The sequence below is a fragment of the Salvelinus sp. IW2-2015 genome, linkage group LG3 (genome assembly GCF_002910315.2).
Source record: "Salvelinus sp. IW2-2015 linkage group LG3, ASM291031v2, whole genome shotgun sequence".
In the NCBI taxonomy this organism is placed as follows: Eukaryota; Metazoa; Chordata; class Actinopteri; order Salmoniformes; family Salmonidae; genus Salvelinus; species Salvelinus sp. IW2-2015.
The window spans coordinates 7,615,090-7,630,344 of NC_036840.1; the positions used below are offsets into that span (position 1 = coordinate 7,615,090).

At 46.1% G+C, this 15,255-nt stretch overlaps 1 protein-coding gene across 1 annotated transcript in view; it reads left to right on the plus strand.

The window, feature by feature from the left end:
- Nucleotides 1-2,414: 2,414 nt before the first annotated feature.
- The window catches only part of LOC111955984 (stabilin-2), a 42,649-nt gene continuing 29,808 nt past the window's right edge, over nucleotides 2,415-15,255 (plus strand). Inside the window, 19 exon segments of the mRNA XM_070436529.1 lie at nucleotides 2,415-2,589; nucleotides 3,680-3,807; nucleotides 4,073-4,191; nucleotides 5,816-5,901; nucleotides 6,040-6,106; nucleotides 6,288-6,383; nucleotides 6,570-6,692; nucleotides 8,356-8,552; nucleotides 8,767-8,897; nucleotides 9,008-9,180; nucleotides 12,159-12,306; nucleotides 12,308-12,326; nucleotides 12,699-12,842; nucleotides 13,204-13,266; nucleotides 13,438-13,554; nucleotides 13,723-13,776; nucleotides 14,035-14,115; nucleotides 14,240-14,392; nucleotides 14,585-14,644. Of these exon segments, the coding sequence (XP_070292630.1) occupies nucleotides 2,512-2,589; nucleotides 3,680-3,807; nucleotides 4,073-4,191; nucleotides 5,816-5,901; nucleotides 6,040-6,106; nucleotides 6,288-6,383; nucleotides 6,570-6,692; nucleotides 8,356-8,552; nucleotides 8,767-8,897; nucleotides 9,008-9,180; nucleotides 12,159-12,306; nucleotides 12,308-12,326; nucleotides 12,699-12,842; nucleotides 13,204-13,266; nucleotides 13,438-13,554; nucleotides 13,723-13,776; nucleotides 14,035-14,115; nucleotides 14,240-14,392; nucleotides 14,585-14,644 (2,037 nt within the window). The 5' untranslated portion in view covers nucleotides 2,415-2,511.

Here is a 15,255-nt window from a genome sequence, read left to right on the forward strand (position 1 = left end):
TAGGAGCTCCAGCCCAGTAGAGGGCCCATGGCAGGCAGGCCAGCCACACCACCCCAGGCCCTGGATGCTCCTTCATCGGGTCATCTTCAGAGCAGCCATGGGCTTACCCATGGCACAGTACCGCTCATACATCAGCTGGGTGAGTGTCCTCAGAGAAACCAAACATTAAAMAGAGTTTTAAATCTGGTGTTTAAAGGAGGTAATAAAATTTTATCAAAACATGTAAAACCAGAAAACGGTTGTACATCCCTTTAAAATATGTCTCAACCAATCTCTATTTTAGCTTCATTTAATTGAGGGACACTCATTACTATCAGGTCAAAAAGACTGAAAACAATTAACACCTAAAATAATGATCTAATCAGACAGCCAATACAAATAGCATCAAAAACGACTCACCAATGTAACTGACTGCAAAGACTTAGAGACAGAACCCCTAGTCGGTCACCGTAGCAACGATGAAGCCGTAGAGGACGAGGAGGAGGTCGGAGACGGCCAGGCGGAGGACGATGATGTTCATGGGGATCAACAGGAAGTGTGTGTTCCTCGTCCACACGACTGTGACCAGAAGGTTGTTGGAGACAGACGATGGTGATGAGGTGGAACATGAGGAAAGAGAGGACGCTGTAGCCCTCCCGAGGGAAGACTGTGGCCACTGCCAAGATGATGAGCACTGTACCCTCTGCCAAAGCTGTGATACCCTCTGCCAATGGTGTGCCATGGTCCAAACCCCAATCCAAACCTAGATCAGCCAGGGCTGTGCTGTTGCTGTCCATCTCAACCACAACCACAACCGTAACCTCTGAGCTCCCTGCTCAAGATGTTCTGAGGATCTCCCTCTCCCCTCCCACCTGAGTGGCCCCTCTACTGAAATTGAATCATCCCTTCATATTCTGGCACAATTAGCGTGATTCCGTACTTTGTGGAGAGGCTGAATCAGGGATGAAGGTGACAGATGGTAAACCCTCCTTTTTTGGGCCATTTGCCAAATGAAGCTGATATGATAAATGGGATTAAACACCGTTGGTGTTGATTGGATTATATGAGTAGTCAACACTGTAACACTGTATGTTAGTTAATTAGATGTTTTGTTATTTGGAAGATTGCCTGTGTAGTATGTATCCATCTGTATCTTGATGTTTCATCGTAAACAAAGGATGAACCCCACCCTCAACCCTTTCACATACATTGCACTGCTTTGGTAACTCTTATATGAGTGTGTGCGTGCATGTACGTGTGTGTATGTTAGGTCAGTAATGCCACTCAGCATAAAGCATGTCATCCTGACCTCTTCTGGGAAAACGCTGGGTCTGAAAGTCATGACGGGACAGAATGTTGTCAGGAAGAGTGCAGATGGGACAGGAGAGGGTGAATCTTATTTACAGTCCAGGATGTCCTGCCATTCTCCTTCCCTCCAACACCACTGTTTGAAGACAAGACCAGACCTAACCCCCCCTTCCAACTGCTGACAGATGCTGGAGTATAGACGGATGAAGGGGTTGTGTGTGTGTGCGGGGATTGTGTGTTGTGTGTGTGTGTGTGGTGTGTGTGTGTGTGTGTGTGTGTGTGTGTGTGTGTGTGTGTGTGTGTGTGTGTGTGTGTGTGTGTTGTGTGTGTGTGTGTGTGTGTGTGGTGTGTGTGTGTGTGCCAGGGGGGATTGTGTGTGTGTGTGTGTGTCAGTGTGTGCATCTGTGTGTGCGTCTGTATGTCTGTACGTATGCGCGTGTGTGTGTGTGTGTGTGTGTGTGTGTGTGTGTGTGTGTGTGTGTGGTGTGTGTGTGTTGTGTGGTGTGTGTGTGTGTGTGTGTGTGTGTGTGTGTGTGTGTGTGTGTGTGTGTGTGTGTGTGTGTGTGTGTGTGTGTGTGTGTGTGTGTGTGTGCCAGGGGGATTGTGGTGTGTGTGTGTCAGTGTGTGCGTCTGTATGTCTGTGCGTAAGCGCCAGCGCGCGTGTGTTTGTGTACGGGGGGGATTGTGTGTGTGTGTGTGTGTGTGTGTGTCAGTGTGTGCATCTGTGTGTGCGTCTGTGCGTATGCGCACGCGCGCGTGTGTGTGTGTGTGTGTGTGTGTGTGTGTGGTGGTGTGTGTGTGTGTGTGTGTTGGTGTGTGTGTGTGTGTGTGTGTGTGTGTGTGTGTGTGTGTGTGTGTGTGTGTGTGTGTGTGTGTGTGTGTGTGTGTGTGTGTGTGTCTGCATGGACAGTATGCCCATGCATGTTTGTGTATGTGCACGTGTGTGGAGTGTATGAATGCAGGTGACCCTCTCTGGTACTACTGGCACAGGAAAGAGTGGAGTTGAGGGGAGGGGGAGAGAGGAGGGAGGTTGTTGAAAAGTCAGATGGGCTAAGTGAGCGGTCACAGTCCACTGACGTGCCTCAGAGAGGGAGGGGGAGAGAGAGCTAAAAAGAGTGACTCAAAGTGACAGGGAGTGGGTCAGAGAGGTAGAGGGAGGGAGCCACAGGGGCACAGCGAGTGATACTGACAGAGAGAGAGAGAGAAGGAGAGAGATCCAGAGTTATGGCGCCTGTGACCGGACCCCTGTTGCTCATGCTGCTACTTCTGGGGTTAGACCACTACACCTTTGCTGCCGCCAAGGTGAGTCCCACTTTTACCGCACACACGTGAGTGCGTTCGTTATTCGGACCCACTGTCACACCCTCATTGGTAACTAGACGTATGGAAGGACTGCCAAGGGTGGTCAGGGAGCTGTGGGCATTGGACACACAATACAAATAAAATAAAATGTTATTGGTCACATACACATATTTAGCAGATGTTAGTGTGGGTGTAGCGAAATGCTTGTGTTCCTAGCTCCAACAGTGCAGTAGTATCTAACAGTTCAGCAGTAGCATCTAACAATTCAGCTTGACTTGTTTTGTTGCTGGCTGTTTTGGACATTTTAAAGTGTTGTTGTGTGGTTTGGGGATTTTGGATGGTGTACTGTATGATGCCTTAGTGCTGTGTTTCAGGGGTTGGCTCTATGTGGTTTTGAAACATAACTAGCATGTTTGTGTGTGTCTTTGTCTGACTTTTGTGGTTTCTCTGAGTAGCGCCCGGGTACTGTTGCATYCTGGGTAGATCAGATCAGATGATGCAGATCCCAGCAGAAGTCATTAAACAATATCTTTCTGTTTACCCAACGTCTGTCCAACTCTGGTCAAAGTAAACAAACGCTCTCAAATACGCTTTGATGATGTCAAAACACTGTGTATACCCAGGAGTACACTACTGCCAAAAAACAAACTATTCATCATGCACAAACACAGTTTTCTCTGTAGGGGGATTGGGTGTTGGGTTATATAGTGATGGTTAATGTTATTCTAGTATGATGAAAGACAGGCAGGAAATAATAGTCTACCTCTCCACTGTTTTATGAACTGTGGAAAATTCCATTGATTTGAGTGGATAAGAGGATTGGCGAGGGCTCTATGGGGCGTTGGCTTCAACATTCAGTTGGGAACAGCTAAGAGATCCGGCCCTGGTACGTTCATCAGGTAACTCTCAAACCGTTATGTGACTTTATGGCTTCTGACACACAACGGGAAGTCAACAGAGACCAGAAAAGCGTGTCAGTACACTGTTGTGTGTGGTTATTTGGGGTGTTCCTCAGTCCACAATGACACACAGCACCAGGCCTGTGCGGGTGTGTCTTACAGTATCCGCTCTTCTCCCTCCACCACCACAGAACCGGTGTGACATGACAACCCTGGTGATGACCAAGACAGAGTGTCACTCCTGTAGCGTCAGTTTCAACGTGGGCTGTCCAGCAGGCTTCAACAAGAAGATTCCCGGGAAGGGAAAACCAGACTGCAAGTGAGTGGGCAAGGGGGTAAGGGTGGAAGAGGGGATATGGGGAGGAAATGAGGGTGGAAGAAGGATATGGGGGGAGAAGGGGACAGAATAGGGAAGGGAGTGAGGGAGAAATAGAATAGATGGAGGAGCTATCTCTTAGTGGCATCTAAGTAATATCTCATGTCTCTGCTTAACGTAAGACACAACCAGGTATGTTGTACAGAGCGTTGTGACTATTGTGGCACTGTGTCCTACACCCAGTAATGTCATCTCTCTCTCTCTGTAGGTACCATGTGAGTCCCATGGCCAGTCTGATGTTGTCTATCAAGGGCTGTTCTCATGAGTGTTACAAGGAGGTGGTTGAGCCCCACTGCTGTCCAGGGTACTGGGGACCAGACTGCATCGGTGAGTAAAACAGCACACTGCATCCAATACTGTAATCAGTCACTGCTGCTCATCGTTGAGTCACCAAGCCGCATTGATGAGGAAAGCAACACGAGATGAAAAGACAAACCATTTTGGTGGTGGCAACATCATTTCTGAAATCCCTACTTAACCCCAGATGCTCCCTTTTCAAAGGCTTGCTTTGAAACAGAGGGTTCTCGTATTTGCTCATGTTTTGGAACACGGTAAGCTGTGGGGACTCTGAGGGAATGTTTTGATAGGAAGAGTTCAGAAGTGTACTTGYCTGCTACTGCCATTGAATCCCAGTGCTGAGTGCTGTGTGATAAAAAAAACAGGAGGAAAGCGCTCGCATCCCTCCGCGGAGAGGAAGAGTGGCCTGTTTCGGAAAATAAATTGCTACAGGGGAACAAATAGACAGAACAGAAAGCTGTCCAAAGTAGGAAAGTGTGTCAGCAGTGTCCTGTGTGCACCGGCAGGCCAGGACAACCCACATTGTGGTATTGGGTGCAGGATGCAGGTTAGGCCTTTCGGAGCAGGGGACTCGCACACTTCCTTCCTCCCAATTAGGGCTCATCGTCAGCGGGCCCCTGTCTTCCAGGAATGTGCTGACACCCCGATAGCACTGAGTCCAGGCTTCCTCTCTCTAGCTCTTTTGTGCCTGTCATAGACCCTTCTTATCCCCCCTCCCACACTCTCTCGCACACACACAAAAACACTAACACACACATTCTCTCTCTCTCTCTCTCTCTCTCTCTCTCTCTCTCTCTCTCTCTCTCTCTCTCTCTCTCTCTCTCTCTCTCTCCCTCCCTCCCTCCCTCCCTCCCTCCCAGTGATTGTGTTGTGAGGTTATCAAAGATGGGCAGTAGTAAGTACATTAACAGGGGCCATAGTTCTTCCTCTCTGTCTCAATGGTCCCCTGTGTTGTTCTGTGACAGGATAACACGGACGTGTGAAGTATTCTCTGTCCTGGTGAGACTTGATGTATGTCGACTGAATTACTCTCCCCACTTGTTGTGCAACAACGTTATATTTTAGGTACAAATTACCCACATTAGAAGGTTATCATTTATTAAAGTAAATATTGGGTAAACATTAAAGGATATTATTGAAATTGGGTGACCATTTCTGCTCAGGAATGGTGAGTGAGTGAGAATCTGCTGACAAGAACAACTACTTTCCTCGAGTCTGCTGATTGTAAGGAGACCCTTGGCAACCCCCTGTGCATGCTTGTGTTTACATTGTGTGTGTGCAGCTTGAGGGAAGGAAGGGGATGAGTGATTATGGGTCGTTCTGATAAGAGAGGCACACAGGAGAGAGTGAGAAGGAAAGAGGAGGGGAGAGACGGAGGAGAGGAGGAGAGAGACGGAGGAGAGGAAGTGGAGAGGGGGCAAAGAGGTGAGGGGGTCTGCGTTTGCAGTGCAACACGTCTGCTTACTCAGATCCCTGGAGACACAGCTGTCATAGCATTACGTCCAGGCTATTGTCAAGTCACGTGCTCTCCTGGACATTGGAACAACACACCACTGAAGCCCATTCGGTTTCCAATCACTGTTTCATTGAGATTGATTGTCCATCTTTCTGTTGATATGAGACTAATGCGAATGGTACTGTCTTCCTGTCCCAGAGTGCCCAGAGGACGCAGTCAGGCCCTGCAGTAATAATGGACTGTGTTCTGAAGGCATGGGTGGCAACGGGACCTGCAGCTGTAAGGTAGTGGATGATGACGCGTAGACACACACATATATGCAAGTACACACACGTGCACACACACACACGGTCGCGCACGCACACATACACGCACACACGCACAGACAAAGAATGGTCCATCACTGTGTTTGTCCTCCTCAGCCTGGCTTCGTGGGAACTGCGTGTGAAGACTGTGCAGATAATCTTTACGGCTCAACCTGTAGTTCTGGTAACCAACTCGGTCCCTTTCTTTAAGATTGCGATTCTTTATCTACCCCATTTTGTGACTGTCCCATGCACCTAGAGATACAGTCCACTTTGGTGCTGTTTGTTGATGGTCCATTGCATTGTAATATTTACCTGTTTCTCTCTCTGTCCATCCCATCATTCTCCATTTCCCGGTCCATCAGCCTGCACGTGTGGACATGGCCTGTGTAATGCTGGTATCCACGGTGACGGGATATGCACCTGCTTCTCTGGGTATAAAGGCCCAAAATGTGATCTYGGTAAGAGAACCAGTGGTGATGCATGCTTATGACATCTCTTATAATGTGTTAGAACTGTATCATAATGCATTATTCCTGTCGGGTGCTGAAGCATTAACTGCCTGATCTATAACCTACCTGTATGTTTTCATCTAATGACAACTTGCTCCCACCTTAATAACAACATGTATCCCTGCCATCTTTCAGAGCTGCCGGAGTGCTCGTCTCTGCTTTGTCCACAGAACACTCGCTGTATGCAGGGCTCACTTGATGGGTCGCTGCGTTGTCAATGTCTACCTGGCTACCGAACCTCTGGAGATCAATGCATATGTGAGTGACAGCATGGCTGTGTCCCTATATGGCTACTAGCCATAAGGCCTATGGCTAGTAGCCATATGGCCTTATGGCTACTAGCGGCCTAGTACTAAGTGAGTTACGGTGCGTTCGGAAWGTATTCAGACCCCTTGACTTTTTCCACATTTTGTTACGTTACAGCCTTATTCTAAAATGGATGAAATAAAAATGTTCCTCATCAGTCTATAAAATACCCCATAGTGACAAAGCAAAAAAGTTTTTTTTAATTTTTGAAAATGTATAAAAAATAAAAAACTTAAATACCTTCTAACATAAGTATTCAGACCCTTTGCTATGAGACTCAAAATTGAGCTCAGATGCATCCTGTTTCCATAGATCATCCTTGAGATAAGTCCATCTGTGGTAAATTCAATTGATTGGACATGATTTGGAAAGGCACACACCTGTCTATATAAGGTCCCACAGTTGACAGTGCATGTCAGAGCAAAAACCAAGCCATGAGGTCGAAGGAATTGTCTGTAGAGCTCCGTGACAGGATTGTGTCAAGGCACAGATCTGGGGAAGGGTACCAAAACATTTCTGCAGCATTGAAGGTCCCCAAGAACACAGTGTCCTCCGTCATTCATAAATGGAAGAAGTTTGAAACCACCAAGACCCTTCCTAGAGCTGGCCGCCCGGCCAAACTGAACAATCGGGGGAGAAGGGCTTTGGTCAGGGAAGTGACCAAGAARCCGATGGCCACTCTGACGGAGCTCCAGAGTTCCTCTGTGGAGATGGGAGAACCTTCCAGAAGGACAACCATCTCTGCAGCACTCCACCAAAAGGCACCTAAATGACTCTCAGACCTTGAGAAACAAGATTCTCTGCTTTGATGAACCCAATATCAAACTCTTTGGCCTGAATGCCAAGCGTCACGTCTGGAGGAAACCTGGCACCKTCCCTACGGTGAAGCATGGTGGTGGCAGCATCATGCTGTGGGGAGGTTTTTCAGAGTCAGGGACTGGGAGACTAGGCAGGATTGAGGGAAAGATGAACGGAGCAAAGTACAGAGAGATCCTTGATGAAAACCTGCTCCAGAGCGCTCAGGACCTCAGACTGGGGAGAAGGTTRACCTTCCAACAGGACAACGGCCCTAAGCAGACAGCCAAGACAATGGCAGGAGGGGCTTTGGGACAAGTCTCTGAATGTCCWTAATTAAGTGACCCAGCCAGAACCCGGACTTGAACCCAATTGAACCTCTTTGGAGAGACCTGAAAATAGCTGTGCAGTGACGCTCCCCATCCAGCCTGACAGAGCTTGAGTGGATCTGCAGAGAAGAATTGGAGAGCCTCCCCAAATACAGGTGTGCCAAGCTGGTAGCATCATACCCAAGAATAGTCGAGGCTGTAATCACTGCCAAAGGTGCTTCAACAAAATACTGAGTAAAGGGTCTGAATACTTATGTAAATGTGATATTTCAGTTTTTTTTTTTTTATACATTTGCTGACATTTCTAATAACCTGTTTTTACTCTGTCATTATGGGGTATTGTGAAAATATTGATGAGGGGGGGAAAACTATTTAATCCATTTTAGAATAAGGCAGTAACGTAACAAAATCTGGAAAAGGTCAATGGGTCTTAATACTTTCCGAATGGACTGTATATAATAGTTTATAAGATGATTTGTCTCCTCTCACAGCCATAAACCCGTGCCTGCAGCAGGTGTGCCACATCCATGCCACCTGTGCCCATGTGGGGCCCAACAAGCACTTGTGTACCTGTGCCCAGGGCTACAGCGGGGACGGGCACGTGTGTGTTCCCATAGACCCCTGTCAAACACACCTGGGGGGCTGCTCTGCTGACTCTGCGCGTTGCATGTACGATGGGCCAGGGAAGGTGTGTGTGTGTGTGTGTGTGTGTGTGTGTGTGTGTGTGTGTGTGTGTGTGTGTGTGTGTGTGTGTGTGTGTGTGTGTTTTTCTAACCGACAAATGAAACGAATTGATAATGCAAGTCAAATATAACATTTTATTGCTTCAATTGGTGATATTGTGCCATTCATTTGAGGGTGGTGAACCTCCCCCTGAGTGGTGTTTTTGGTTTCTCTCGTAGTCTCATTGTGAGTGTCAAGACGGGTTTGACCACCTGACAGGAGGTGTGAGCTGCAGCCTGAAGGACTTGTGCAGACCTAACTCCTGCAGCAAACACGCCAACTGTTCAACGGTGGAGCCGAACATAGTAGAGTCAGTGTGTTTCTGTTCTCTTTGACTTAGTGTGTTTAAAGATATTTYTGCAGTAAAACCATCCTTTTTTCAAAAGATCATCTTACCTTTGTACATCCCTCTTACTCCAGGTGCACATGTCACGAGGGTTACGTGGGCAACGGCAAGATTTGCTATGGCAACATCATGCAGCGTCTGAACGATCTGAACTCAGAGCCCGGGGGCCAATGGACCGGTCAGCTCAGCAATGCCATCACACTCTTTGGTGCGTCTCATTGGTTAATCATCAGCCAATCAGTGACTCATTAAAGTTGCAGAAAAACACCTCTTATTGAATTCGATCGGCGCCTTCGCGTTTAGTATCAGTCTCCTCTGCCTCTGGTGTTAGTGCTCTGCTTCTCTATCTCTTTCCTCCCACCCTCCTCTCCTCCTCCTCCTCTCCTCTCCTCTCCTCCCTCCTTCCTCCTGCCTCTTCCTCCTGGCCTCCTCCTTCTCCTCCGTTGTTCCTCCAGGCTGCCATTTCTTGACTGCGCCCGCACTTACGCACCCGTTGGCCTACCATCTTCCGTCCCAATCTAACAAGGGCTTCAAGGAAGCCTCCGGCTAACATACACGACTCGATTGACATCCTAGAGAACCTGTAGCTATATTGTGATACACGTAGACACCTAGAGAACTGTAGCTATATTGATACACAGTAGACACCTTAGAAGGCACTGTAGCCATATTGTACCATACAAGTAGACACACTATGCAAGCCACTGTAGCTTATATTGGATACACTATCTAGATACAACCACTAGAGGCACTGTAGCTTATTGATACAATACGACACCTGAGTGCACTGTAGCTATATTGATACACCGTAGACACCTAGAGAACTGTAGCTATATTGATACACCGTAGACACACGTAGAGACTGTAGCTATATAACACAGTAGACACCTAGAACGACTCGTAGGTAATATGGATTACACAGTAGACACCCTAGAGGCAATGTAGCTATATGATACACAGTAGACACCTAGAGACCCTGTAGCTATAGAATCAAATTTATTTATATAGCTCCGGTACATCAGCTGATATCTCAAGTGCTGTACAGAAACCCAGCCTAAAACCTCAACAGCAACAATGCAAAAGCACGGTGGCTAGGAAAACTCCCTAAGAAAAGGCCAAAACCTAGAAGGAAAACCTAGAGAGAACCAGGCTATGAGGGGTGCCAGTCCTCTTCTGGCTGTGCCGGGTGGACTTATAACAGAACATGGCCAAGATGTTCAATGTTCATAAATGACCCAGCATGGTCAAATAATAATAATCACAGTAGTTTCGAAAGATGCAGCAAGTCAGCACTCAGGAGTAAATGTCAGTTGGCTTTTCATAGCGATCATTAAGAGTATCTCCTAAGCCGCTTCCTTGCGGTCTCTAGAGAGAGTTGAAAAGCAGCAGGTCTGGGACAGGTAGCACGTGAACAGGTCAGGGTTATGAGGCCGAGGCAAGAACAGTTGAAACTGGAAGGCAGCAGCACGGCGGAGGTGGACTGGGGACAGCAAGGATCATCATGCCAGGTAGTCCTGACGCATGGTCCTAGGGCTCAGGTCCTCAGAAGGAGAAGAAAGAGAGAAAGAGAGAATTAGAGAAAGAGCATACTTAAATTCACACAGGACCGGATAGACAGAACAGTACTTCAGAAATAACAAACTGACCCTAATATGATCACAATAGACATCTAGAGACACTGTAGCTATATGATACACACTTAGACACCTAGGGCACGTGGCTATATGATACACAATAGACATCTAGAGCATCGTACTGACTATGATACCAGTAGACACCTAGCAGCCACTATGCCTATATATACACAAAGACATTAGAGACACTGTAGTATATGAACTACAGAGACACCTAGAGGCACTATGGCTATATGATACACAGTAGACACCTAGAGGCACTATGGCTATATGATACACAGTAGACACCATAGAGCGACTAGCTATATGATACCAGTGACACCTAAGGCACTATGGCATTATACACAGTAGACACTAGAGCACTTGTAGCTATATTGATCACAGTAGACCTAAGCACTATCGGCTATATGATAACAGTAGACCTAGAGGCACTATGGCTATATGATACCCAGTAGACACCTAGAGACTGTATTATTGTACACAGTAGACACCTAAGAGGCACTAGTGGCTATATGATACACAGTAGACACCTAGAGGCATAGCTATATGATACACAGTAGACACCTAGAGGCACTATGGCTATATATGATACACAGTTAGGGACACCTAGAGGCACTATGGCTATAATACACATGTAGACACCTAGAGGCCTGTAGCTATATTGATAACAAGTAGACACCTAGAGGCACTATGGCTATATGATTACACAGTAGACACCTAGAGGCACTGTAGCTATATTGATACACAGTAGACACTAGAGGCACTATGGCTATATGATACACAGTAGACACCTAGGAGGCACTATGGCTATATTGATACACAGTAGACACCTAGAGGCACTATGGCTATATGATACACAGTAGACACCATAGAGGCACTATGGTCATAATCGAAACACAGAAGACACATAGAGGCACTGTAGCTATATTTTGATCACAGTAGACACCTAGAGGCAACTATGGCTATATGATACACAGTAGACACCTAGAGGCACTGTAGCTATATTGATACATCAGTAATACACCCTAGAGCGCACTATGGCTATATCGATACACAGTAGACACTTAGAGGCACTGTAGCTATATTGATACACCAGTAGAGCACTAAGAGGCACTATGGCTATTATGATACACAGTAGACCACCTAGAGGCACTGTAGCTTATTGATACACAGTAGACACCTAGAGGCACTATGGCTATATGATACACAGTAGACACTCTAGAGCCACTGTAGCTATATTGATACACAGTAGACAGCCTAGAGGCACTATGGCTATATGATACACAGTAGACACCTAGAGGCACTTATGGCATATGATACCATCAGGTAGACACCTAGAGGCACTATGGCTATATGATACACAGTAGACACTAGAGGCACTGTAGCTATATTGATACACGAGTAGATCACCTAGAGGCACTATGGGTATATGTTACACAGAGACACCTAGAGGCACTATGGCTATATGAACACAGTAGACCCTAGAGGCACTATGCTATATTGCTGTATATTTTGTATATTTTTTGGGAACACAATATTTTACTTTTCCCCCTATAGCTGAAATGTGTGTCATGTTTGTTGTAACTGTGAGTATGTGTTGTCCTGTCTCAGCTGATAACTCTGATGGCTGACCCAATGAAGGCTAAGTACCTGTGTAAGCTGCACATTTCTCCCGTGGAGATGCCCTATGACATGCTGAACAGAGGGGTCATCTACTACACTCTGACGGGCAAGCAGGGAGACGGTGACAACAGATGACGTGAGACACACACACACACACACCACACACACACACACACACACACACACACAACACACACACACACACACCAACACACACAGACCACCACACCACACACACACACCACACACCACACACACACACACACACCACACACACCACACACACACACACACACACACACAACACACACACACACACACACAGCACCACACACACACACACACAGCACAAGAGCACACGAACACACATCACGCTACAGACACAGGGGCAAGCCTCATTACCAAGGCCCTCCTGATTTAGACTGACAAAAGTGAACACCGTCCCAAGAGTGTGCTTCTCATAGTAGTAGTGATGACACAGCACAAGACTTGATGATCCCCTCCACAGGACAAGCAGCTCAAGATCCGTATCCATGGCAGCAGGAAGAAGGGCGGGGTCCTGCAGTCTGATGTCATCGCTTCCAATGGGATCATCCATATTATCAACAAGCTGATGGACAGTGTCTCACCCACGGTGGAGAGCGACAGAGAGGTGCACAAATACCAGAGACAGAGGCTGCGTCACAAACGGCACCCTATTCCCTATTTAGTGCATGCCTTTTAGTCAAAGGTAGTGCAGTACATAGGGAATAGGGTGCCATTTGGGATGAACGAGACACATTGTTTATTATACTTAGAATAGCATTTGTAACGCCTACATTTTAATTGTATTTATTTAACCCTTATTCGACCAGGTAAGTTGACTGAGAAAATATTCTCATTTACAGCAATGACCTGGGGAATAGTTACAGGGGAGAGGAGGGGGGTGAATGAGCCAACTGAAAGCAACAAGACTGGTTGTTAAGTTAGGCTAAGTTCCACTTTGACATGACTTGTCATGTTATCTTTTCCAGGAGAATCTGATGAAGATTCTATCAGACTATGGGAAGTTTTCCAAGTTCAAGGATTTGTTGATGGTACTGTCTTCTGTATTCATTTCATGTTATTTACATTTTATTTAACATATTCTATGTATTATTCAGAGTGGGTATAGTATATCAGATATGAAGTAACATCAACCTGTTGTTTTTTTGGTATGAAATATTCAACCTAAATAAAGTTTGATTTGGTTTGATTCATCTGTACAGAAAGCCAATGTTGATTCTGTATTGGAGGAGGCTGGGCCCTCCACCATCTTTGCCCCCACCAACACAGCCTTCGATGCCATGAAGGAGGGACAGCTGGACTATCTCACCTCTAGTGAGGTAAGGAATGGGTGACCTCATGTGCACATACACACGCACACGCATGTACACTTTCAAACTCTTATGCCTCTGATGACACAAACACACACATCGTTTTGCAATGCATGTGATGTCTCCAGACCGTGACTGTGATGTGTGTGTGTTTGGCTTATTTTTGTCTGATTTCAGGGAAGCACTAAACTACTGGAGCTACTAAGGAATCATGTGATCCCCTCATTCAATGTGAGTGTGCATGTTAGGCTACATGTCAATCACCAAACCAGATCATGTAGAGTCCCTTAGACTTCAAGGTCCGTATTCATTCATCTTCTCAGAGTATGAGTGCTGATCTAGGATCTGTTATGTCCTGTTATGTTATGTCTATATCATAATGAATTAGATTACATGGACAGAGGAGACCTGATCCTAGATCAGCACTCCTACTCTGAATATTCTGTGAATGTGTTTGCATATGGTTGTTGTTTTCCATGTTGTTTGAAGTTGGAGGTCTATAACGCTGTGACCAACCAGCGGATTAGGACCATTGCCAATCAGATCCTCTCGTTCAATGTGACTGAAAACGTAAGTACATGTGACACATCAACACAAGCGAAGAGGTATATATAGTGTGTGTGTGCGTGTGTGTGCGTGCGTGTGCGTGTGTGTACAGTAGGTGTGTGTGTCTGACTCTGACAAAACCCCATAGGGTCAAATCCTGGTCAACGGCATGGCTGTACTGGAGGCAGACGTGGAGGCCAAGAACGGACGCCTCTATTCGCTGGACGGAGTTCTAATCCCGTCCTCCATCGAGCCGGTACTGCCTCACAGGTGTGACATCACAGAGAACAAACTTTTGAAGGTGAGTTTGAGTGCCAGGTTTTGTGATCGTCCCCTGCATTCACATGAAGTGTTTTAGTTTCAGCGGTTTTGTTCATTATTAACTTTATAACTTATTATTAGAGTCATCCTTTATTTAGATTTAGTGAGGTAGTTTGTTCTGGTTGCTTGTCCTCATTTGAGTGTCTCTCTTCATTGACATGTTACTACCCAGGGTGACTGTGTCAGCTGCTCAAAGGTGACCAAGTCCGGCTGCCCACCCGGAGCATCCACAGTAAGAACCCACACACACTCAACACCAAATAGTTTGCAAATACTGTATAGAGACCTAAGCATCCCTTTCAGTTGCTTTCACATGGCTCTTTCCTTAACCTCGTACAGTGCCTTCAGAAAGTATTCATACCCTTTGACTTATTCCACATTTTCTTGTGTTACATCCTGAATTTAAAATGGATAAAAATATTTGTTTTCGCACCCATCTACACACAATAGCCCATCATGACAAAGGGAAAATATGTTTTTAGAAATGTTTGTAAATGTATTGGAAATTAAATACAGAAATTTACATACAGTACCAGTCAAAAGTTTGGACACACATACTCATTCAACGGTTTTTCTTTATTTTTACTATTTTCTACATTGTAAAAAAACGATGAAATAACACATATGGAATCATGTAGAAACCAGAAATGTGTTAAATAAATAAAAATATATTTGAGATTTGAGATTCTTCAAAGTAGCCACCCTTTGCCTTGATGACAGTATTCACACCCGTAAGTCACTATTCAGGCTCCTGAGTGGCGCAGCGGTCTAAGGCACTGCATCTCAGTGCAAGAGGCATCACTACAGTCCCTGGTTCGAATCACATCTGGCCTTGATTGGGAG